We start from the raw sequence: 27,716 nt of genomic DNA, 5'->3' as shown, positions 1-27,716 counted from the left end.
AGCGTGACTTAGGGTGGCATCGCAACTTCCTGATCTGCCCTGCTCTGTGCATGGCAGGGGGATCTCCCCAACCCCTGATTGGCCCTGCTCTGTGGGTGACAGGGGGGAGCTCCCCAACCACTTGATCGGCCCTGCTCTGTGTGTGACAGGATACAGAGCCCCAACCCCCCTGATGGGCCCTGCTCTGTGCGTGACAGGGGGCAGCACCCCAACCCCCTGATCGGCCGGCTCTGTATGTGACAGGGGTGGTGCCACAACCCCCTGATCTGCCCTGCTCTGTGCGTGACAGGGGGTGGCGCCACAACCTCCCCATCGACCCTGCCTTGAGTGTGACACGGGGTGGCGCTCCAACCCCCCAGTCGGCCCTACCCTGAGTGTGACTGAGGGTGGCATTGCATCCTCCTGATCTGCCCTGCTCTGTGCATGACAGGGGGCAGCGCCCCAACTCCCCAATCAGCCCTGCTTTGAGCCCAACCAGGGGCTACACCTAGGGATTGGGCCTGCCCTCTGCCACCTGGGAGCAGGCCTAAGCCAGCACGTCGTTATCTCCCGAGGGGTCCAAAACTGTGAGAGGGCACAAGTGGGACTGAGGGATACCCCCCCCCCCCACGCCAGTGCACAAATTTTTGTGCACCGGGCCTCTAGTAAATATATAAAAGCCTAAGCAACCATTCAACGGTTCGACTGGTAGCTATGATGCACACTGACCACCGGGGGCAGACACTCAACACACAGGCATGGAAACATGGAATAGACTAATGAATCTCAGAGGGATGGGGTGAGAGGGGAGGGCGGGAAGAGCTTAACCAAAGATCTTAATGCATACTAGAGGCCCAATGCATAGATTTATGCACCTGCTGGGATCAGGCCAAATCTGTGCACTGGGCCTCTGACATCCCCTGAGGGATCCTGGATTGTGAGAGGGCTCAGGCCAGGCTAAGGGACCTCACCGGTGCACGGACGGGCCTCTAGTTATAAGTAAATCTTTAATGGAACACAGCCACAACTATTCATTTATGGATTGTCTATGGCTATTTGCATGCTACAAGGGCAGAAATGAACAGTTGCAACAAAGACATTATGCTCCACAAAGCCTAAAATATTTACTATCAGACCTTTAAGAAAATGTTAAGGAATACACCACAGAAATACTAATCTAAACTGGCCAATTCAGATGGAATCCTAAAGGTTCCAAGGAAAGGCCTCAGAGGGTAAAAAATAAAATAAAAGGGGGGGGGAGCTCATTAAGTAGGGCTCCACATCTACTCTAACCATGGCTGCACTGCTTTGACTTTTCAAATTTCATTTGAAGAGAGGTTTGAACACCAGTGACTTAGAAACTAAGAGATTGAATAAATAAAAGGCAGTAAATTTACTCTGTTTTCCATGGAAAGCTTTAACCAACTTTGTCCAAAATCAAATTGATGAATCCCAGCTTATTTAAACTGAGTATCTGAGAAACAGCTATTTAGGCACCATGTCCCCTATCAAGTTATATACATTCATGCATTTATTTAGCTTGCCCATTAAAATTCATTTATAATTTATATCTTAATATTATATTTTTGGGTTTTGTAAGTCAAAACAGAAGAAAAGGCCATGAAGAGACTATATCGCGAATTTCTATATATTAGCAGCTAAAGGCATTTCTAATTCATTATTCAATGTCTCTTAGAAAAGGATGTGTAACAAGAATTCTTAGTGTTAATGGCCTAGAAACATGTACATTTCTCATTACAAACTACATACTTCCTTTTACACATGCATTTCAAATTCTATAAATCATATTATTTCATTATTCCTCTGAAGAGGCAGAATTTATCAGTTGGTAAAATCATCTTCCCTCATTACAAACACAATACAGCATTTCATACAGCTTTTATTTTCATGATAAACTATTACATACAATCATTTAATGTAAGCTGCCTGAAATCCTTTTTTTGGAAGTTGACAATATACAAAAAAACATGTAAATTAACATTAGTAATCCTTTAGAAGAAATAAGATTTTTCAATTTTATTTGAACATAGCACAAGTGAAAAAATAAAGGAATAAAAGATATTTAAATAACTGCCTTATAAATTAATAGGATGCAATTATGGGTCTTTTTTTATTTTAGATCAAAATCAATGTATAGTAACCCTTGCTAATGGTGATCAGTCAAATTTGGCTTGATGCAAACCATACAACTCAACAATCTGAAGTTTGCACAACAGAAAATCAAATATTGCTCATATTTCTTCAGATTTAAAAGAGCAGGAAGCAATGTTTTCCAGTTGCATTTCTTAATTAATCTTATACACAACTGATGGTATCTTTGTAATCCTTGAAATAAAACAGAATTCATTTTTTAAAATTTCAGCATTAATATTAAAATCACTACGCATCAAGAAATTTTCTCTCTGCTTTTAATATTTCACATTAATTTCTTTACCTTCCTATAACCTGCTTACGCCACTTATCCTGCAGGGCTTTTTCAGATTTGTGAGGGACAAAAAAGTAGTAACACACAAATGAGATCTAGAAAAGCACAGGAGAGCTATGAAAACAGCTCATCCATCATCTCTACATTTTGATTCCAGAGACAGCAATGAAAGGTGTTGTTTCCATACCACTCACCCAGCACACTTAAAAAGGTTTGTTCCATCACTTAGGCCACTGAAACTGATTGATTAGCTGCTAGAGAAAAATCAATACAAATATGCTAGAAAACACTAGCTTGTAAATTCATTCTGGCCTCAACAAAGTCCTGGTCACTGCTTGACATGTTTTTCTAGATATCGAAAATGCAACCATGTCAAACCTCAGCCCCCAGACACTGCCATGCCCAGGAATTTTTAAAGCCTAAATCTCGGCAGAGGTGGGGAAGTAAGGGGGAAGGTTTCCCAGCAGTCGGTTAACACAGTGATATGATACCCAGAAGTCACCTGGTACATCTTATAACTCATATGCAGAACTGTCCACAAAAATGTTAAACACACCAAGAAGGTAAAAACAGTCAAAGAAAAAGTCAAGGGGACTAGGATCAGTGAGAGAAAAAGCAAAAAAGCCAGGAAATCAAACACACACACAAATACATATGTAAATGGTAAACAAAAATTTTTATTTCAAAATATAAAGGATTGTGACTTCAATGCTATCCATTCAAAAGTTAATAAGTTGCCTTTCTCACTTTTCAGCACCTGAATGTATACTATTTTTAATGCTCTGGGAAACCAGTTTACATTCAGAATGATTTCACAAATCTCTTCTCAACAGTCTCTTGCCTTTGGGTTAGCTCTTAGTCTCTTCACATTCATTAGACTACTAAGAAATACATTTTACGAATATAAAATATTTCCTAAATATGCTATTCATAAAGAAACTGGGATCTCACTGCATCGTGGCAGGCAACCTGGGTTCTAATCCCCATTCCACAATTGGTTTAGAGCTTTTAAAAAACACTTTATATTTCTACACAGTCATTAAAAATTTTAAGTTACAGAAAGAAAGCAAATGTAATTTTCAGGACGGGAAATTTAATTTCCAGTGACTTTAAACATAGTGCTAAAATTTAGTGGCAGCATATTTAACCTTTACATTTAGCATAATCTTTCAAAGAGTAATATTTATTCTTTATTAGAAGAATAATTCTATAGGACAGATAATTTCATAATGACATAATGAAGAATTTATGGGGTTGTGGTTCAAAAACAATTCCTAACACCTGAGTTATGAAAGGAACTAAATATGCAAACACTATAAAACTAAGAAAATGAGTTATTTCTTCTTTTTACCTTCACAATTATTCTTCACAATTTTAAAGCTCCAACATAGAAATTCAGTAAGACCATTAAAATCCCACTGTCCTTTGCAGAAAACAAAAGATAATAAACTAACTCAATGTCCTTAAAATGTGAGGTATAGACTGCTATTTACTATAGTAGAAAGGGGTTAAAAGGCCATTCTTAACATGAATTTATTTTTCTAAAATTAAGAAAATGAAAGGTAGTTGTCAAACTAAATAATTTCTATCTATAGAGACATTTTTCAGAAAATATATTTTTGAAAATCTGTCATTTGATTCTAGTCATTAATGTTTGCTGTGGATGTTCCAATATTCTCACTCAAAATGAAGACTTCTCTTTCTGAATTGATTCTAAATTCCTTCAGTTTAAGTAATGCCTAAGGACACAGGCAATTACTTTGCATAAGTTATCTCAAACAACACTAAACAGCATAGTAATAAGAAGAACATGGCTCGGAGAGGTCATGTACCTTGTCAGATCATGTGGCTAGTAAGTAGCACACCACCGTTTTAAATTCTAACTCTCTTAAGCAAAGAGCATCAAATACTTGATAACTTAAAATTTTCCTAAATGCAATAGCTTATCTAGAAAGTTATGACCTCAATATTTTAGAAACAGTACCACATATCCAAGCAAATGAGCTCACCAGTCCAAAAACTAGCATTCAGTTTCAACTCTAATTTACAGATAACAAGACAACAGAAAAACCTTACATTGCAAACATTCTATGATTGCAAATAAAAAGGCACATACATATCTACTGATGATGATTATGAAAGTAATACTAAATAAATATTTTCTAACACTTTATCTAAAAATAGCCACAAAGTCACTCCCAACTTCTGATATATATAGTCTTTGAACCACTCACCTTAATTAGCCCAGATCACTTGGATGTGTCAATGCTAACTGCCAATCAAAGTCTGACAGAACTAACACACTGTGTCTCTACTGCTCAGAGGGCATTTCTAAAGATAACCAGAGAGCTAAGTTTGTTGGATATGTTCAGAGTAATTCTATAAGCATTTTATAAATACTACGTTCACCCCTTCCTTTTTTTCCCCTCAAGTCAGATATAATACATAAATGTGTCCATACTAAGTCAAGAGGCAGTCATATCAAAGCATTAGTATAGGTTATAGATGAGGATAGATATGAGGGAGCCCAGAGAATACTTTCACTTCCTACATGGTGATTTAACTGTTTTATATTTTTCAAACAAATTTTCAAAGTAAAATGAGAAAATTTTTCAGTTATATGTAGTTGTACTTAGAAATGTATAATATTGAAAAAGTGCCTCAAAGAAACTAATTTGTATGCCTTCCAATTTGTAGTGTTTGATGGATATATAATATAGTTTTAATACCTCCATTAACCAACAGATACATAAAAAAAAAAACACCATGTAAGATGCCAGAAAAGGCATAATTTTTCAAATATATTAGGTTTCTTTGCAAATTTTTGCCATTTTTGAAAAATCCTTAGGGTAGTTGTGTTACAAAAGACAATTACCCAGACATTTTCTTAGATTAGGTATCTAGTCTCACCCTAAAACAGAACACTGGCAAGAGTCAGTGAGTTGCCTTTCATTTATTGTTGAATGGAAATAGAAGAGTGGACTGAGCTAAGAATATAAAAATAGAAAAAAATTATTGGGAGGTGTTAACAAACCAACCAAGGTTATATTTCTCTCTATTTTTAAGAGCATTCCAAATTCATGTTGATAAAAGCTTTACATAGACTAAATAAAGAAATGTGTTTGGAACTCATACTTGCTAGAATTCAGGGTGTGAAGTACTGAAAATAGCACTCAAAGTTACTTCCTCAAAGAAAAGTATATTGCCAATAACTATTAACCCACAAGATTATGAGACCATGCATTATCTCATGTTGGGTGTAAAAGCACACTGATGTTATATTACACATATCATAAACAAAGACAAAAGGGAAGTTTATAGTTTAAGCAGTTATGTGTCAAACAACACAACTCTGACTCATGTAAAAGATAAGTCTTATTTTGTAGAGAGAGATACCTAGACAATCACATTTTTCAGCAAGTGATGAGTCAGAAGTAGCTGGCCACTCACACAGCGAATCGTTCTCTGTTGGGCTCCCTACCAGTACCACTCCTTACTGACCCAATAGTCCTATGAATAAGGAAGGCTATCTTTATTGGATGATAGTAAAATCTACCTTCTCCTTCCAAGACTCTGGGAAACCTTTATTAGTTCAATTTTCTAATGGTCCAGAAATGACCAAAGAAATGGGTAGAAATCTTAAAAAGTGTATTACTCAGTTCACAAAACTCTTAACACACATGAAAAGATAATGGATTTCATTTTTATTTTTATTTTTTGTCTTTTCCATGGAATCTATAATAGGTGATAAAATTCAAATCATGTCACTTACCTTAGAGTCGTAAAAAAATGAAAGAGTGGCTAGTAATGTGAATATTATAACCTGATTGAATCTATCAGATAAGCTGAAATATTTGTAAACTCATCAGAAAGCTAAAGAAGCATGTATGGAAAGTAAAACAAATTAGAAGACTACTATAATTTATTAAGAAGACTAAACTTGTACACAATTATAGACACTCTTACCTTGAAAAGACTGTTTGGCTCTGTCTACTAGTTCATCAATTGGATAACTGGCCAAGTTTCCTCTGGCGTGTTTAGTTTTGCAGTAGGTACAAGCATTGAGACACCTGTTCCAATGACAGCAATAAGTAAAGCTGGAATTTTAAAGACAGTGCACACTTAACACAAAGAAAACACACCAAAGTGCTATTTTAGTAACTTTTGCAGTTTATAGAGGAGATATAAGAAGCAAATATCTACCATACTTCATATTTATGTTATTGCTACCAGGCATAGAAATTTCTAATTATGTTCCAACCATTCAAAAATGATTGTACGGCTCAGTGGTTGAGCATTGACCTATGAACAAGAGGTCACGGTTCAATTCCTGGGTTGTGGGCTCGACCTCCAGTGTGGGGTGTGCAGGAGGCAGCTGATTAATGATTCTCTCTCATCACTGATGTTATTATTTATCTCTCCCTCTCCCTGTCTGAAATAAAAAAAAAAATTAAGAATAATTATACAAATCACATAATATTACCTTCAAATCCAAATATCCATGTGGAACAAAGTTTACAATCATTACTCAAAAGAAATTCAAGATCCACACTGTTTGTAAACCACTGACATTTCTTTGGCTACTGAAACACTTTAAAATTTTAGTATCTCCTAAACATGCCATATTACTTGGAAATGAAAAAGCATATGCATTTAACTTTTAACTGACATAATAATAAAGTGAAATGGCATTTTCATAAAAAATACATTCTTGGAAATTTTCACATATGTTTCACTATTAGAAATCAGAAAGAAATATTTAAACATATCCAAAGTTAAGTTTGTCTCACTTTGAAATTTTAAAGCATTTTAAAATTATCTTTTAAAACTTTGTTATTCATTATAGCAATTATTTGTCATGTCTAAAGACTATTGAAAAATATTTCTATTTATTAATTTTTCCAAACTAATGTTGTAATTATACTTTTATTTAATTTTTAATTAATTAAATTTATCATCCTAGAGCAACTGAATCACCGAAGAGATTTGTGTTGCTTTTTGTTAAATGTTGAGCCTTATTTTGTTTTTTTAAATCCTCATCAAGGGATATGTTTTTATTTAATTGAGAGAGAGAGGAAGAGAGAGAAAGAGACAGAGAAACATCAGTATGAGAGAGAAACGTCAATCAATTGCCTCCCTTACTGCCCTGACCTGGGATCGAAAACCTTTTTGTATATGGGATGATGCTCCAACCAACTAAGTCACTTGATTAGGGCATGAGCCTTATCTTTTTTACATAGGTCTATCTTCTATCCTATATAATAAAAGCCTAATATACTAAGTGTCCAGTCGCCCATTCGGCCAATCAAAGCGTAATATGCTAATGATATGCTAAGGCCACTAAACTGCTCACTATAACGTGCACTGACCACGAGGGGGCAGACGCTCTGACCAGTAGGTTAGCTTGCTCCTGGGGTCCAGCTGATCAGGACTGAGCGAAGATGGGCCGGACACGCCCTGGAGAACTCCCGCGGTCCCTCCCCAGCTAGCCAACCTCCCGCGTCCCTCCCTGGCCCCAATCGTGCACCAGTGGGGTACCTCAGCCTGGCCTGAGCCCTCTCACAATTCAGGACCCCTTGGAGTATGTCGGAGAACTGGTTTCGGCCCAATCCCACAGGCCAGGCCAAGGGACCCTACCGGTGCATGAATTCGTGCACTGGGACTCTAGTATGTATATATTAAAGACTAATATGCACAGTGTCCTCTCGGGAGCACGACCAGGAGAATGGGAGTTCGATCACTCACTATGACCTGCGCTGACGACCAGGGGGCAGCATGGAACATGGCAGGTGACCAGCAGTGGCAATGAAGCGCTGAGGAAGCAAGGGAAGGAGGAGGCAGGGAGGCGGGGGAAATTGCACTGTGGCGGTGCCTGGGTGGTGAGGGAAGGAGGAGGCAGGGAGGTGGGGAACCTGATAAGCCCTGATCGCCACGAGGCCTAGGGACTCTACCCATGCACAAATTTCGTGCACCAGGACGCTAGTTTTATTATAAGTGTTTCTTTTATCTTATAATAAGAGAACTTATTTAAATGATATTTTTAAATTACAAGAGTAAAACCAACCTTTTAGTTTTTAAAATACTAACTCACGGGGACCCTTTTCCCCCTACCTACCTGGGAGTCCATTCTGTGGGACTCTTCCCTCTCCCCACATGTACTTATTCTTCAATAAATCTCCACCTTTGCTATACCAAAAATAAAAATAAAATAATAAAATAAAATAAAATAAAATAAAATACTAACTCAAAAGAATATATGTTAAAGAAACCAAGATGGCATCATAGGTAAACAACTGAAATTGCTGCCTTGCACAACCACTTCAAAACTACAACTAAAAGACAAAACGGACATCATCCAGAACCACAGGGAGGCTGGATGAGTGGAAATTCTACAACTATAAGGAAAAAGAAAAGCACACTGAGACTCAGAGGAGGTGCAGAAGTAAAGTTCAGAAGTAACGAGGAGCACGCGGAAAGGGCTGGCAACTGAGGACGGGGTTGTCTTTTTCAATTTTTACAAGATCCTGACTGCTCTGAACTCCAGTTCTGGGCAAGTCTCTGGGGACCCAGACTCATACAGGGAGAAACTGGACTGTCTGGTATTGGGCAGAACTCGGGGGCAGCTTTCTTTCAAAGGTGCTTGCAGCGATTACTGAGAGACACTGAGACCCGGGGCCTCTTAGGGCAGGGCTGAGGATCAGCCATAGCTGTTTGCTCGGCCCTGTTGATTCCCTGAGACCCCACCCCACCTAAGCTGTGAGCAGAGGCTTTTGCATATGAATGGCCTGGCCCTTTAAATCTAAAATTACCTAACAAACTGCAGCTGGGTCAGAGAGAACCAGAACATCCAAAAGAGGGCACAAGGCCCCACAGCAGCTTGCATTGCTTCACAGCTGGGCCTCATCTGGGCACCTCCAAACCCCAAACAAAGAAGAGGAATCTGCAGATCTCTCTGTAGCTCCTGCTGGGTAGCCTCAGGAAGAGGCTAAAGACCTCCTTAGAGATCCAAGAGCCAGTGTACCCAGTGGTCAGTGTGGGACCATCCAGATTATAACTCCTCATATCCATAAGGGACACACTCAGGGGGCAGACTCAGTGAACACCAAAGCCCCACTGAAGCAACTCTTGCCCCATAAGGTTGTCTCCAGCACAGAAGTTCTCCCGCTGCAGATACAGCTGATTCTCACAGCCAATTGGCCTGGATGTCAATTCCTCCAGTGAAACCAACAACAATCAAGGCTTAACTACAACAACACTGTGCACACAGCCCACAAAGGGGTGCACCAAGAGTGTCCACCTCAGGTAACTGGGGAGGCTGAGCCACTGGGCGCTATAGGACACCTAGCACACAAAGCCACTCTATCAACATAGGGAAGCAGCCAAAATGCGTTGACAAAGAAACAGGTCACAAATGACAGAAATGGAGGAAAGCAAATGACTGGATATAGAGTTCAAAACCACACTTTTAAGGTTTTTCAAGAATTTCCTAGAAACCACCGATAAATTTAGTGAGACCCTCGATAAATCTAGTGAGACCCTCGAGGATATGAAAAAGGACCAACTAGAAATTAAGCATACACTGACTGAAATAAAGAATAATATACAGAGATCCAACAGCAGACTAGAATATCACAAGAATCAAGTCAAAGATTTGAAATGCAAAAAACACCCAACCAGAAAAGCAAAAAAAAAAAAAAAAAAAAAAAAGGATCTAAATATATGAAGATAGTGTAAGGAGCCTCTGGGACAATTTCAAGCGTACCAACATCCGAATTAATGGGGGTGCCAGAAGAAGAGAGAGAGCAAGATATTGAAAACCTATTTGAAGAAATAATGACAGAAAACTTCCCCTACCTGGTGAAAGAAATAGACTTACAAGTCCAGGAAGCACAGAGAACCCCAAACAAAAGGAACCCAAAGAGGACCACACCAAGACACATCATAATTAAAATGCCAAGAGCAAAAGACAAAGAAAGAATCTTAAAAGCAGCAAGGGAAAAACACTTAGTTACCTACAAGGGAATACTCATACGATTGTCAGCTGACTTCTCAAAAGAAATTATGCAGGCCATAAGGGAGTGGCAAAAAATATTCAAAGTGATGAATAGCAAGAACCTACAACCAAGATTACTTTGCCCAGCAAAGCTATCATTCAGAATTGAAGGTCAGATAAAGAGCTTCACAGATAAGAAAAAGCTAAAGGAGTTCATCACCACCAAACCAGAATTATATGAAATGCTGAAAGGTATTCTTTAAGAAGAGGAAGAAGAAGAAAAAGGTAAAGATAAAAATTATGAACAACAAATACATTACTATCAACAAGTGAATCTAAAAATCAAGTGAATAAAAAATCTGATGAACAGAATAAACTGATGAATATAATAGAATCAGGGGCATAGAAAGGGAGTGGACTGACAATTCTCGAGGGGGAAAGGGGTGTGAAGGGTGTGGGAAGAGACTGAACAAAAATCATACACCTATGGATGAGGATAGTGGGGCAGTGGGTAAGGGCAGATGGTGGTGTGGAAACCGGGTGGAGGGGAGCTATGGGGGAGGGGGGGGAGATGAACAACTGTAATAACCTGAACAATAAAGATTTAATAATAAAAAATAAAAAAGAATATATGTTCACTGTAGCATTATTATTATTACGGAAATAACTTAAGTGTCCACATATGGATGCATGGATAAAAAAAAATACGTGGTTTATTTATATATACAATGGAATATTATTGAGCCATAAAAAAGAAGGAAATCCTGCCATTTGTGACAACATGGAAGGACTTCAAGAGCAATATGCTTAGTGAAGTCAGATAGACAAAGATAAATACTATATAATCTTTCTTACATGTGGAATTTTAAAAACCTCATAGAAATAGAGAATATATTAGTGGCAGCCAGAGGGTGGAATTTGTGTGTGTGTGTGTGTGTGTGTGTGTGTGTTGGGGGGGGGGGGCAAATGGGTGAAGTTGGTCTAAAGGTACAAATTTCCACTTACAAGATAAATAAGTTCTGGGGATGTAACGTATAGTATGGTCACTATGGTTACCAATACCATATTATATTTGAAAGGTGCTAAGAGATCTTAAAAATTCTTATCACAAGGGAAAAACTGTAAGTATGTAGAGTGATAGATGTTAACTAAACATTATGGTAAACATTCCACAACATATATATATCTCAAATCATAATGTTGCACACCTTAAACTTATGCAATGTTATATGTCAACTATATCTCTGTAGAACTAGGGGTGGAGGTAAAGTAGCTTGCTCAAGGCCTGTAACTCAAATCTCAAGAGCTGAAATTCAAACCTGAGCCTATCAAATTTCAAATTCCATTCTATTTTCATACTAAGCTGCCTCCCCAGAATTAATGTGTATCAAACATCCTATCTACATAAAAATGTAGATAAAATAAGCAATCATCTGACATGAGACATAAAGTAACACAGCATATTTATTCAAAGATATGGCCAATACTTATCATCCTATGTATGAAGCTCTTTGTTTAAAACATGCATTTCTAGTTGGTCCGACGGTTGTGGGTTATTGTTAAGCTGATTAAAACATGTATTTCTCTCGCCGAAACCGGTTTGGCTCAGTGGATAGAGCGTCGGCCTGCGGACTGAAAAGGTCCCAGGTTCGATTCCGGTCAAGGGCATGTACCTGGGTTGCGGGCACATGCCCAGTGGGAGATGTGCAGGAGGCAGCTGATCGATGTTTCTATCTCATCGATGTTTCTAACTCTCTATCTCTCTCCCTTCCTCTCTGTAAAAAATCAATAAAATATATATTTAAAAACAACAACAAAAACACACATGTATTTCTCTCTTTTATTCTTTGGAAATCTAAAACTAGGCTTCTTGTCTATTGGCTGACCCAAACCAGTTATTCCAACCTTGCTGTTTACAAGTTCTGGTTTTCATCCTCCTGCTGGCTCTTTGGTAAATTGTATCACCTTGTTTGGCTTGCCATTTTTCTGAAATTCTATCGCTCAGGTTCTCAAAGCTGACTGCTCTCTCTGCCCTTCTCCTCAGCTCAAGTGGCACTGTGTTCTGCTGGATGCAGCAGACCCCACCATTCATTCACCTGTAATTCCCCATTGTGATTGGCGTTCACTCAAGTTACCTCAGCACCCATCCAGGGAATCTCTTGATACTACGTAGCTAGGTCTCCTAATTCCTAATGGAGAGCTCCATAAGTTAGGTGGACAATAGAAACTACTCCCATTTCTGACTTGGGCTATTTTTTAAATGTAACTGTCTTAAGAGACATCAGCCTGGAGAAGGGAAAAGGAAATAGGAAGAGAAGGGAACAAAATGTAACATAAATTAATTAACACATGCAAAGCACTTAGAATATAGTCTGCACCTAGTGAGTGATCAGTAGATGTTCTCTAATACTTGTTTAATGTGACTGTTGTAAACAATTCTGTAAAGAAATAATTATACAGTATCATGTTCCAGGTGTACTTAACTTTACAAAACAGATGTGTTACTGATAGTTTGGCTGAAATCAACTGTGGAAAAGAAATCATATTTTCCTACTGGCTCGCTTTATAAAAGTGGAAATATATCCCCCATGGAAAATCACTCATGAAAGTGTACTATAAAGTTTAAATAAAACAAAGTGATACCCGGAAACATTTATAATAATGAAAATAAGCCACCAAGTATAACTATTACATTAAGAATTCAAAGTATTCTTCACTAAACTGTTCCCTTGAGGTTAGTTAGGGTTTGTTGATGTGATATGTTTTTGAAGTTCTAAACTCTTTATTGTATGAGTTCACCCTTACTTGCAGTTATCAAAATATTTTATATTATTTCAATGAAGTAAAATTTTCTAAAAAATAAGTTTCTTTAAGTATGTTAAAACAGTACTAACCAAGCATTAAATCAGCTATGTCTTACATTTAAAAAGGAAAGAGATCTGTTGTAATCTAAAATTATATGCAGTACAAAATCAGAAAAGAATAAGGCTTTTGATGCTATTTGGTTTAAAATTTTTTTTCAATCATTAAAAATTATGATGACCAATCATTTCAACATGACAAGCCTTCACTAAAATAAAGAGATTCACCACAGAAACCACCACCGAGAGTTTCAGTTATCTGTTAACAATTAAATAATTGTCTACGAGTAACACTGAGCCAGTTCCTTCAACCGTCAGAAAACAAAAGATCTTTGAAGGTAGACTGTTGAAAGCCAAAACCAAAAAAGAGAATGGCTGTTGAGCTGTAAGGGAGATGCAAAATCCTGAACTGCCTTAGAGTGCTCTGATGGAAGAATAAAGCTAGTGCACCGCTCTAATCTTTGCACTGGTGATTATATGGCCACAGGCCAAGAAATAACTGAAAACCTCAAAAGCAGAAGCAGATTAGGCATTCAATTTAGAAATTTAACTCTGGAACCTTAAAAAGCATCTGTGGTGGAATATTTTTAAATTACAGAAATTAAACAAATAAAAGAACAATGAATTTTCACAAATTAAAATATTTCAAACGGTTCAAATGCGTAATACATATAAACTTAACTGAACTACAGAAAAAAATGAAAACAAAGTTTTAATAAATTCAGTTTTGTGTTTTTTTCTTTTAAAGAGCATCTTCAGATATCACAAGTTTTGGAATAATTTAAAAATCACAAACTTTTAAAAATTCACCCATACTGATTTTTTTTCCAGGAGAAAAAACCCCGATTACTGTACCAGTGAATTGTACTGAGCATATAGAGAAAAACAAATACTAAACATTCTCACACTTTTACAAAAGTTGAAGAGGAAGAAACACTTTGTAACTCATTCTGTAAAGGCAGAATTACGTTAATACCAAAGCCAGATAAAGACACTGCAAGTATAAACCAATATCTCTTAAGAACACTGATTTGAAAATCCCCAACAAAATACTAACAAAAAGAATGCAGAAGCTTATTAAAACAATCAGACACCAAGACCAAGTGAGATGTACTCTTGGAATGCAAGAATGGTTCAAAGTACAAAAATTGTTCAATGTAATATGCCACATCAACAATATTAATGCAGAAAAAGAATTTGATAAAATTCAACAGCCTTTCAATATAAAAATAATCAAACTAGAAATACTAAGAAACATCCTCAACTTAATAAAAGCAATATATAAAAAACCCACAGTGAACATCATACTCAATGACAAATGACTGAAGGCTTTTCCTCTAAGATCAGAAACAAAGCAAAGATGCCAACTTTCACCACTTCTACTGAACATAGGACTGGAAATTCTAGCCTGAGTAATTAGAAATAAAAAGAAACAAAATGCATTTAAATTAAAAAGACTTGCCGAAACCGGTTTGGCTCAGTGGATAGAGCGTCGGCCTGCGGACTGAAGGGTCCCGGGTTCGATTCCGGTCAAGGGCATGTACCTGGGTTGCGGGCACATTCCCAGTAGGAGATGTGCAGGAGGCAGCTGATCGATGTTTCTCTCTCATCGATGTTTCTAACTCTCTATCTCTCTCCCTTCCTCTCTGTAAAAAATCAATAAAATATATTAAAAAAATAAATAAATAAGTTAATTAATTAAAAAGACTTAAACTTATCTCTTTGCAAATGATATGCTCCTATATGTAGAAAAATCCATAATTATTTTTAAAAACCTGTTAGAATAAATGAATATACAGAGTAAATACACACACACACACAAATTTGTATTTCTATTCACGAACAATGAAATGCATATAAAAAGAAAGTCACGCTCTGGTTGGTTTGGCTCAGTGGATAGAGCATCGGCCTGCGGACTCAAGGGTCCCGGGTTCGATTCCGGTCAGGGGCATGTACCTTGGTTGCGGGCACATCCCCAGTTGGGGGTGTGCAGGAGGCAGCTGATCGATGTTTTTCTCTCATCGATGTTTCTAACTCTCTATCCCTCTCCCTTCCTCTCTGTAAAAATTCAATAAAATATATTAAAAAAAAAAGAAAGTCACAAAAGCAATTCCATTTAAAATAGTATTAAAAAGAACATAGTGCTTAGAAATTAACAAAGAGGTGAAAATCTTGTACAATAAAAACTACAAAGCACTGCTGAAAGAAATTGACATTGTGAAGACATAACTACATGGAAACACATCCCATATCCAATGACCGAGAGACAATATTGTTAAAATATCAGTATTTCCCAAAGCAATCTATAAATTCTTGTGATACCTATCAAAATTACAATGATGTTTCTTGAAGAAATAGAAAAGTGCATCCTAAAATTAATATAAAATCTGAAGAGACCCAAATAGCCAAAACAATATTGGAAAACAAAACAAAACTGGAGGACTTGCATTTCCTGACTTCAATGCTTTCTATAAAGCTACATTAATCAAAACAGTGTGATAATGGCCCAAACAGACATATAAGTCAATGAAATAAAATGGAGAGGCCTAAAATAAACCCTCAAGTACATGGTCAAATGACTTCTGACAAGGGTGCCAAGATCATTTAATGAGATAAGGAGAGTCTTTTTAATAAATGATGCTGTAAAAACTATATATTCACATGTAGAAGAGTAAAATTTGACCCTTATCTAATACCATATATAAAAGTTAACTCAAAATGGATCAAGAATCTATATGTAAGATCTAAAAATAACAAAATTCTTATAAAAAATATAGGATAAAATTTCTATGACACTGGACTTGGCACAGGAAACAAAAGGAAAAACAGATATACTGGACTTCAGGAACATTTTTAAGTTTTTCACACCAAAAGACACTATAAAACACAGTAAAAACGCAACCCACAGAATCAGAGCTAATGTTTGTAAATCATATTATCTGATAAGAAATGATATCGAGAATACACAGAGAACTTCAAAACTCACCAACAAAAAAACAAATAATCAGACTCAAAAATGGGCCAAAGACTTGAATAGACATTTCTCTAAAGAAGATATATGCACATGAAAACATATACAACAGCACTAATAATTAAGGAAATACAAATCAAAACTACAATCAGATACTGCCTCATACTTATTAGAATGGCACGTATCAAAAAATAAACTAAACCCTGGCTGGTGTGGCTATATGGTTAGAGCACTGGCCCAAGCACCAAGGGTTATGGGTTCAATTCCAGGTCAAGGGCACATACCCGGGTTGCAGGTTTGATCCTTGCCCCAGTTGGGGCATGTGCAGGAGGCAACCAATGGATCTCTCTCTCCCTTCCCTTCCTTTCTACTCTCTATGAAAATCAAAGGAAACATTTTCCTTGGGTGAGGATTAACACACACACACAACAGAAGAATTGGCGAATGTGTGGAGAAACTGGAACCCCTGTGCAGTGCTGGTGGGAATATAAAATGGTAACACAGCTGTGGAAAATAGTATGGTGCTTCCTCAAGAAATTAGAAGTAAAATTACCATATGATCCAGCTATTCAAATTCTTGGTATATAACCTAAAGAACTGAAAGCAGAGTCTTTAAGAGATATTTGTATAGTCATATTCATAGCAACAGTAGCATTAGCTAAAATGTGGAATCAATCCAGGTGTCTATTGATGAATGAATGGATAAGCAAAACCAATGGAGTATCATACGCCATTAAAATGAAGGAAATTCTGCAATATACTACTTTGGAACTTTGAGGATATTGTGCTAAGTGAAATATACCAATCATGAAAAGACAAAGACTTTGTGATTCCACTTCTGTGAGGTATCTGGAGTCGTCCAATTCAGAGACAGAAAATTGAATGGTGGCTTCCAGGGTCTTGAGGGAGGGACAAATGGGAAGTCATTGTTGAATGGGTATAAAGTTTCAGTTTTACAAGATGAAAAGACTCATGGAATGGATGTTGGTGATGGTTGCACAACAATGTAAATGTACTGTATTTACTCATTCATTCATTCATTTGTTTATTTATTTTTAATATATTTTTATTGATTTCACAGAGGAAGGGAGAGGGAGAGAGAAAAACATCAATGATGAGAGAGAATCATTGACTGGCTGCCACCTGCACACCCCCCAGTGGGGATCGAGCCTGCAACCCAGGCACGTGCCCTTGACTGGAATCAAACCTGGGACCCTTTAGTCTGCAGGTCGATGCTTTACCCACTAAGCCAAACCAGCTAGGGCTAAATGTACTGTATTAAATACCCCTGAACTGTACACTTACAAATGGTTAAGATGGCAATTTTTGTTATGTGTGTTTTACCAAAATTTTTTAAAGTGGGAAAAAAATCTATAATAATAAAAGGGTAATATGTTAATATGTTAATTAGACCTGATGTCTTCTGGACATCGTTCCAGATGTCCTTCCTGATGAAGCCGGGGCCAGAGGGAAGCCAGTCTGTGTCCCAGGTGCCTGTGGGTGGCCCTGGCGAAGCCAGCCCGGGCCCTGGGTGCCTGCCGGCGGTCGGAGGAGGGAAGCCTGGGTTCCGGGTGCAGGAGGGAAGCCGGTGCTGGCAGACTGAGGAAGGAAGGCCTACTCTTGCATGAATTTTCGTGCATTGGGCCTCTAGTAATACATAACTATGTATGTGCTTAATATTCTTAGTAGATTACAATTTACTTAAAGAATAGGTATACATATTACTATCTGCTATAGCGTCTAACACAGTGCCTTATAAACTACTAAAATATCAATAAATACTCAAAGTTATTAGTGATTTCAGAGCAGACCAGACAAGACATCAAGAAAATACTTGGTTAGAGAGCCAGGAGCCGTTATAATTGTACCTTCTTGTGGGGAAAATCCAGTAAGATACAATGAGATAGGGAAAGGGAAGTCAGGAATGAAGAAGGCACAGGGCAATAATATGGATCTGCCAGGCAAAAGGATCGGCACGCTTGTCTTCCAGGCAGCTGGAAATAGGAAACTAAAGCTAAAAAACTAAACCTGTAAAGCCAGGGACCTTACAGTGTGTACACCATGACAAATGGACTACCCAACAAGAGAAATCAAAGGGCCATAGTATCCATCAAGAACATCCATTTTTATTATAACTGTCTGTACTTTTTCCATCAGTAGTTCCCAGACTCTAAGATGTCACAGAGCAATAAATTTAAAATGCACATACTTAAAACTGATCACCAAATAGGGTGCCAACTTTTTATTTTGGAGAAGTTAAATTACCCTGTAGTACAATTATTTTAACAAACAGCTTCTTTTAACACCAAAATGGGAGAAGAGTCTTGATGAAGGACCACACATGTAGCTTCAGAAAAACTCACTTATTTTCCTTATATTTGTCACTTCACCAGAAGCCAGCAAAAAATCCATCAAATTCTACAAAAATTACTATAGCAGATGATTCTATAATATCTATCCAAGTTTCCTCATATTTCTATAACCTTTATAGAAAAATGGAAATAAAACAGCTTTGACTGAATATTAGCCTAAATCACTTAACATGCCAATTGATACAGACACAGAAGAAATATAATTAATATAAATAATAATTAGAGTTGGATTTTCAAAGCGTTCTATTTGTAGCTAGTGGTTTACTCCATGGGAGACAAAGTCCCACACCCATAATAGCAACAACTGTTTCTGAATATGTTTACCAAAATAGCATGGTGAACGATGATGAAATTCTGTCAGACATAAAGCACACACTTTTCTAAAAATGTTCTATTCCACCTACATTCTTATTTTTAGTTTTATAAAATAATGACAGTGGTACAAAAAATTAATGCTAACCTATTGTTTATACCTTGCAAAGACAGCAGTAGAGATAGCTGCATGCAATCACCAAATAATAGTTGCTAGTGAAACAAAAATACTTGATTGGACATTAGAGCTGGAGACCCCATACAAAATGACTTTGTGCTACAGATTTAAATTAACTTATAAATATTCAAGCTGAAAAAGAAACAGGGACTCTGAAGGCAACTACATATCTCCAACTGTAATATAAATCATATATACACAAAAATACATGATTTATCCCTAAAAATATAATGCTGCCATGTAAGGCATATTCCCAATCTATACTAATAAAAGAGAAAAATGGTAATTGGCGTACGATGATACCCTTTTCATTGGCTAATCAGGGCTATATGCAAATTAACTGCCAACTAAGATTGGCAGTTAACTGCCAACAAGATGGCGGTTAATTTGCATATGTAGGCACAATGCAGGGAGGCGAAAGGGAAAGCAGGAAGAAGCCCCCTGCCACTGACAGTGATCGGAAACCCTGGGGGGAGCTAAGAGCTGGGGGGCAGGGCAAAGGCGGCCCTGGGGCCCGCCTTTGCCCTGCCCCCCAGCCATGATCAGAGAATCAGGTGCCTTTTCCGCCCTGGCCAGTGATAGCAGGAAGTAGGGGTGGAGCCAGCAATGGGAGCTGGGCACTGTCGAAGCTGGCAGTCCCAGGAGCTAGGGGTCCCTTGCCTGGGCCTAAAGCGAAGCCCACGATCGCGGGGCCGCTGCAGCTGTGGGTCCCCACTGCCCGGGCCGGACGCCTCAGCCAGAGGCTTCCTGCAGGGTTAGGGGCGGAGCCCGCGCGATCACGGCACCCCCCACTGCCACTGCAGGTCCCCGCTGCCCGGGCCGGACACCTAGGCCAGAGGCGTCAGGCCTGGGCAAGGGGCCGATCCTGCGATTGGAGGGTGATGGGGGTCAATGCCTGAGGGCTTCCCAGTATGTGAGAGGGGGCAGGCTAGGCTGAGGGGCACTCCCCCCCCCCCCACACCCAGTGCACGAATTTCGTGCACCGGGCCCCTAGTATACTATAAAGTTTAAAACATAGTAACAAATACCCTTTCAAAAATAATATAGCCACCAGGCCAGTGGTTGAACCAAAGGTCACGGTTTGGTTCCCTGTCAGGGCACATGCCCATGTTTCAGGTTCAACCCCCAGTAGGGGATTTGCAGGAGGCAGCAGATAAATGATTCTCTCTCATCATTGATGTTTCTATATTTCTCTTCCTCTCAAATCAATAAAAACATTTTTCTAAAGTGGTACTTTTATTATATGCCTTGTAATAAAGCCAAATTTATGTAATGGTGATATTAAAAATAACATTTATTTACTTCCTATGCCTTACAGTTAACACTTATCTGCTATTAAATTAAAGACTTACCTAAGAGTTAATTTCCTGAAGGTTTGATTAACCACATGCTAAATATACAAACCAAAAAACTCTGACTATAGTTTAAAAGTAAAGGAGTCTTAGTGAGGAGAACTATTGTTCTTGCTTCCTCAGTGGTTTTGGAGGCTGACTTCTGCTGGGTAAAATCTCACAGGAAACACTGGCCAAAGCTAATTCTATAACATAGAACAGGTACCACATTTTGGCGCCTGGGATAAAGGGTATTGTTTTAACATTGGTCAAAACATCCTGAGAAAAGAAAAAAAAAAAATCTCACATTTCAATTATGTTGAAACTAGAAAGCAAATTTCAGATAATTTTCTAACCTGTGTGGGAAAATAAATTGTTTGGGTCGAATAATGGTGTAATTACATAATGAAGAAAGAGGAGGTGTTTTAAACTGAAATGGAAAAGTAGTGCCTAAGCATTTATACAATTACCCACCATTTTAATTTCAACAAATTCTCCAATTTTGAGAGCTATAATTCTAATTAACATTATAATAATCTAAATGAAATTCAACCCTGTCTTTACCTTTAGAAAATTACTACCAAAAGCAAGACCAAGAGAAAATACCACTTACCAGAGCTAAATTAGGTAGCAGGTCCTTAACGCATAGCCAGTGGCAATCAAGCTGACTACCCAAACCTCCATAGAGGAAAGCTTTTACTCAGGCCTCAGGTGCACAGCGGTTTAGTGTATCTTCTCCGTCATACACCTTACACTTTATTATTTGACTGATTGTAGGAATACCTATTGATTCAATAATAGCTCCTTATTGGGATGGGGGGGGGAGATAAAGCCACTACACCCCATTAAATATAGAATTCAGTCCTTTATAAAGAACCATGATGTTTTCAGAAACATTAGGAAGGAAAAGATAAACACTGATCACAAATGGAGACAATATGTCAATGTAAGAACTCAAACAGGAACACGAATGTTTCAGAGATGAGCAATACACCCAGTCGAGAAGAACTTCCTTCCCAAAAGGTGGTGATGTCTACTGGGTATAACCCTGAAGGAAATCCCCTTTGATGGAGGCAAAAGTGAATTGGAAGAAACCTCTGGCTCCCCAGTAGGGCTAGACATACAGGCATACATCAAGGAATGAAAAGTTTCTTTCATTTAAAAGAATCATCCAGTGTAATACACTAAGAAAGTTTATCCAGCTTTCAAATAAGATCAGGCCACGTACCTAAAGTGCCCACAGTTCACAAACAATACAAAACAAATGATAGGAAATACTACTTATTAGCATTTCCAGGGTAGATTATTTTCCTACACTTAAATGTTATTTTATTGTTTTTCAATAGATCCTATTGAAAAATTCTTCCTCATATTTCCAAATATCTCCTGTCCTATTTGACTTTTGTTCTAGATTACAGAAAATAATTTCATTCAAGATTTATCAAGATAAAATCATTCCAGCCCTAGCTGGTTTTGCTCAGTGGATAGAGCATCAGCCTGTGGACTGAAGGGTCCCGGGTTCAATTCCGGTCATGCCAGGGTTGTGGGCTCGACCACCAGTAGGTGGAATGCAGGAAGCAGCTGATCAATGATTCTCTCTCAATCATTGATGTTTCTCTTTCTCCCTCTCCCTCCCTTAAATCAATAACAATATATATATTCTTTAAAATCTTTAAAAAAGCCCTAGCCGGTTTGGCTCCCTGGATAGAGCGTTGGCCTGGGGACTGAAGGGTCCCAGGTTCGATTCCGGTCAAGGGCATGTACCTTGGTTGAGGGCACATCCCCAGTGGGGGGTGTGCAGGAGGCAGCTGATCGATGCTTCTCTCTCATGGATGTTTTAACTCTCTATCCCTCTCCCTTCCTCGCTGTAAAAAATCAATAAAATATATATTTTAAAAAAATAATAAAATAAAATAAAATCTTTAAAAAAAGATAAAATCATTCCAATTTGGCCTAATAATTCAATTTCTAGGGATTCTCATAGATTGCTGATGACAGTTATAACTTTATCAAAGACAAATCTGCTAATATGTGTTAAAAGCCTCACAATGTTTTCTCCAATAACTCTATTTCCAATATAATAAATAAACATTTATTTTAAAAATAATCAATTTTTATACAATGTATGAAGAAATAATCTTTCCAAGTCCAGAGCCTTAAAAACAAAACACTCTTGCTGGCATAATAACAAATGGTAAGCTAATAGTTACACAATGCTTACTGTGTACAAGGCACTATTTTAAGCACTTTTCATGTATTAAATCACTTTTAATTCTTCCAGCAACCTCATAAATTGTTTTTATTGTCCTTCTTTTACAGATAAAGAAACTGAAACAGAATGAAACTGAGTAACTTATTTAAGGCTAGAAATGAGGTTAGGATTTGAAACTAAAAAGCCCTATATCATACTATTTCGATATCCAAAAATAAAATAAAATTCTATATTAATACATAATTTCACTGATGCTCTGAGATCCATGACCAAGGAATCTAAATTTCACTACTATAAATATGTGTGTGTATATATATATATATATATATATATATATATATATATATATATATATATAAAATAAAACATACATAACATATGGTAAATTCTCAAAGAAACTATATTTTTAGATCTTTTTATTGCTGAGAAAATAACTTTTCCCTTCACTTGTTAGCTACAAAAAAAGAAAGTTAACTTGAAACAGCTGTAGATGCATCTTCCCCCCTCACCCCTTCCATGGTAACTATTCATGAGATGCACAATCCAATTCTATTTCTTATCAACTGGAATGCCAGTCAACTTGCCAAAGAACATCTGCAGTTTAAGCTGAGTTTCTAGATAAGATTACCTTAGTAGTGCTGCCTTATAAAGAGGAAATATTTTTATTTATAATATGTAAATTTATTACATTTGTAGAATATAATGACTTAAATTCAGCATAACAAACAGTCTTTGTAACTCAGTAATCTTATTTACTTCAAGGCTTTTCTTTTCCCACTGCCATTTCTTAAGAGCACCTACAAATTCATGACACAGTTGTTCAACTGATTCACTACCAAAATATGCAAGTGTGGCCTATCCATAAGAGACACACTCTCACTTTTTCTTTCAATCTGTTATTGATGGTGTTCTTGGGTTGCCATGAGGAAAAGAATTTCCTGAAACCACCCACATGAGGATGGGGTTTCGTGCAAAGCTTTATTGTAAAATTAAGGGGGTTCCCCTCCAAGTTCCCATGCCCATCCATTCCACAATGGAAGAAGTTCAATCTTGTCTTTACAGAGCCAGAATTAAGGCCACTATCCAGTACTTATGCTCCATATTAAAGTTCAGCATCCTGCTAGCTTAGCTTGTGTCCACAGCTGCAGTCCATTGTGCGTGGGGTCTGCATGGCCATTGGCCAGAAGGATGCTTAAGGCCACATGGCTCTGGAGAGAGAATAGGGGAGTGCATGGGTGAGTGCGAGTGATGCAGCAAGAGCAAGATATAGGAGACTCCAAGGGGATTTTTAGATTTACAAGATTTTGCATGCTTCTGACGGGGTCCACTTCCTAGCCAGCCCATTGCTCCCCAGGCTAGGCTAACAAGCAAGCACCTGCCCTACATCACCCAACTTCACTGGCATGTGCTCATTTCTCCCTTTGTTCTATCCCTTCCCCCAGTGAACTGCAGGGAATAGACTGATCAAATACATAGAAACAATCATAAAGGAAGGGCAAAAATGGGGAGACAAAGATATAACCCCCATTCGAAAGAAAAGGAAGAATCACCAGAAAAAGAAATAAACAAAATGGAGGCAAGCAATTCATCAGAGAAAGAATTCAGAGCAATGGTTATAAGGATGCTGAAAAGGATGAAAGACAAATTCAACATGTGTAAGAATCTAGAGGAAATGAAGAATGACATAGCTGCAATAAAGAACACAATGCAAAGTTTCAACAATAGACTAGAAGAAGCTGAGGACGGCATCAGTGAGTTGCAAGACAAGGTAGTAAAAACCACCCAAGCACAGCAGCAACTAGAAAGAAACTAAAAAGCAGAAGGAGAGCATAAGGGAGCTTTGGGACAACACACACAAAAAAAACAACATCCGCATAATAGGGATGCCAGAAGGAGAGAAAGTGGAGTAAGTAATATAAAACCTGTTTGAAGAAATAATGACAGAAAACTTCCCTGATGTTGGAAGAAAAAAGCCACATAAGTCCAAGAAGCACACAGAGTCCCAAACAAGATGAACCCAAAAAGTCCAACACCAAGACACATCATAATTAAATTGGCAAACATCAGTGACAAAGTAAGAATCTTAAAAGCTGCCAGAGAGAGACAGAAAGTTACCTATAAGGGATCTCCCATTAGACTATCAATTGATTTCTCAACAAAAACACACCAGGCCAGAAGAGAACAGAATCCAATATATAAAGTGATGCAAAGCAAGGGACTGAATCCAAGAATACTATACCCAGCAAGGCTATCATTCAAAATTGAAGGTGAAATCAGGAGCTTCACATAAAAAAAAGGGCTAAGAAAGTTTATTACCACCAAGCCAGCAACAGAAGAAATGCTAAAGAGACTGTTGTAAAAAGAAGAAATAGAAAGAGCATAAGGAACACAGGCATAAATAATAATAATGGCGACAAACCATTATTAAAGTACCTATCTATAGATATAAAAGTGTAAGCGACCATTATGACCGGTCAACCGAATGACCGAAGGACCAGTCGCTATGATGCACACTGACCAACAGAGGGCAGACACTCAACACAGGAGCTGCCCCCTGGTAGTCCGTGTGTTCCCACAGCCAACCTCCCTCATTCCATCCCCGCAGCCGGCCGGCCCTGATAGGCCACAATCAGGACTGGGCGGGACAGCCCCAATTAGCCCCAATCACTAGCCTGGCCGAGAGACCCCACCTATGCACATATTTGTGCACTGGGCCTCTAGTCAATAATAACCTTAAACGCAAATGGATTAAATGCTACCAATCAAAAGACATAGGGTAGCTGAATGGATAAGAAAACATGACCCATATATTTTCTGTCTACAAGAAACCCACCTCAGAACAAAGGACTCACACAGACTAATAGTGAAGGGATGGGAAAAAACTTTTTAGGCAAATGGAAATGAGAAAAAAGCTGAGGTAGCAATATTTATATCTGACAAAATAGACCCCAAAGTGAAGCCCATAACAAGAGATAAGGAGTACCATTTCATGATATTAAAGGGAGTAATTCAGCAAGAGGATATGCAGTAGCAATATCTTTACAAATACAGCTCCTAGGACAATGGAAAGTAAGGAGAAAATAAACAAATGGGACTATCTATATATATAAAAGCGTAAGAGACCTTTACAACAGAACAACTGAATGACCGGCCGCTATGATGCACACTGACCACCAGGGGGCAGACGCTCAACACAGGCAGCTGCCCCCTGGTGGTCAGTGCGCTCTCACAGCCAACCTCCTGCTGCCAGCCAACTTCCTGCGGTCCCTCCCCCTGGCTGGCTGGCCCCCATATCAGCCCGATGGGAGGTGGGTGACAAACCTCCCACAGTCCCTCTCCCCAGCTAGCCAGCCCCGGTCAGCCCTGATCACTGGCCAGGCCGAGGGACCCCACCCATGCACGAATTCATGCACTGGGCCTCTAGTATCAAAATAAAAAGCTTCTACACAGCAAAAGAAACCATCAACAAAACAATAAGAGAGCCCACTGCATGGGAGAACATATTTATCAATGGTATCTCTGATAAGAGTTTAATCTCCAAAATTTATAGGGAACTTATACAACTTAACAAAGGGAAGATAAACAATCCAATAAAAAAAATGGGCTAAGGACCTAAATAGACACTTTTCAAAAGAGGACATACAGAAGGCAAAGAGACATATAAAAACATGCTCAAAGTCACTAATCATCCAAGAGATGCAAATCAAAACAATAGTCAGGTACCATTTCATACCTGTCAGAATGGCTATCATCAACAAAACAACAAACGACAAGTGCTGGCAAGGATGTGGAGAAAAAGGAATCCTTGTGCACTGCTGGTGGGAATGCAGACTGGTGCAGCCACTGTGGAGAATAGTATGGAGTTTCCTCAAAAAACTAAAAATGGAACTTCCATTTGACCCAGTGATCCCACTTCTACGAATATATCCCAAGAAACTAGAAACACCAATCAGAAAGGATATATGCACCCCTATGTTCATAGCAGCACAATTTACCATAGCTAACTAAGATTTGGAATCAGCCTAAGTGTCCATCAGCAGATGAGTAGATTAAAAATGATGATACATCTACACAAAGGAATGCTATGCTGCTGTAAAGAAGAAGGAACTCTTACCATTTGCAACAGCATGATGGACCCGGAGAGCACTATGCTAAGTGAAATAAGCCAGTCGGAGAAAGATAAATATCACATGATCTCACTCATTTGTGGAATATAATGGACAACATAAACTGATGAACAAAAATAGAGCCAGAGACATAGAAGCATCAAACTGACCATCCAACCTAAGAGGGAAGGCAGGGAAGAGGGGGAAGGGGTAAGAGATCAACCAAAGAACTTGTATGCATGCATATGTGCATAAGCAATGGACACAGACTGTATGGAGGTGAGGGCATGTGCTGGGAGTTGGGAGCAGATGGGGAGAGGTTAATGGGGGAAAGGGAAACATGTAATACTTTAAACAATAAAGAATTTAATTTTTTTTAAAAGTGGATTACTTTGAGGTTTTAATGAAGTGTAATACCTGATTCTCAAGAAAAAGGTATACAACAAAAAATTCTACAGATATAATTCTGGGACTCTAAAATGGTTTAGCCACTGAGAAAAATAGTATACCAGTTCCTCAAAATCATAGAATTATAATATGATGTAGCAATTACACTTCTGGGTATATACACAAAAGAACTGAAAGCAGAGGCTAAAACAGATATTTGTATATCAATGTTCATAGCAGTATTCTGTATAGTATTCAAAATAGCCTAAAAGTAAAAATAACCCAAATGTCCCTCAATAGGGAATACATATATAAAATGTGGTAGATATGTATAATAGAATGTTACTCAGACTTAAAAAATTAATCTCTGATACATGCTTCGTGGTTGAACTGGAAAAACAAATATTACACTATCCCACTTCTATGAGGTACCTAGAGTAGTCAAGTTCATAAAGACAGAAAATAGAATGGCAGTTGCCAGGGGCTGGAGGGGGTGAGAGGGGAATGGGGAGAGTTACTGTTTAATGGATACAGAGAGGTTGAGATGATAAAGAAGTTTTAGAGATGG

The 27,716-nt window shown here is 38.2% G+C and overlaps 1 protein-coding gene across 5 annotated transcripts in view; it reads right to left on the bottom strand.

Annotated features, from left to right (window-relative positions):
- CDKAL1 (CDK5 regulatory subunit associated protein 1 like 1) overlaps window positions 1-27,716 on the bottom strand; it is a 684,969-nt gene that overhangs the window by 362,201 nt on the left and 295,052 nt on the right. For all 5 annotated transcript variants that reach the window (XM_059688757.1, XM_059688759.1, XM_059688758.1 and 2 more), the window contains one exon: window positions 6,392-6,495. In XM_059688757.1, coding sequence (XP_059544740.1) covers window positions 6,392-6,495 — 104 coding nt within the window. The remainder of the gene's footprint in view (window positions 1-6,391; window positions 6,496-27,716) is intronic.

Source organism: Myotis daubentonii, chromosome 3 (genome assembly GCF_963259705.1).
Source record: "Myotis daubentonii chromosome 3, mMyoDau2.1, whole genome shotgun sequence".
Lineage (NCBI taxonomy): Eukaryota > Metazoa > Chordata > Mammalia > Chiroptera > Vespertilionidae > Myotis > Myotis daubentonii.
The sequence above is the reverse complement of the archived record's forward strand: the minus strand, read 5'-3'. Positions and strand labels throughout refer to the sequence as shown.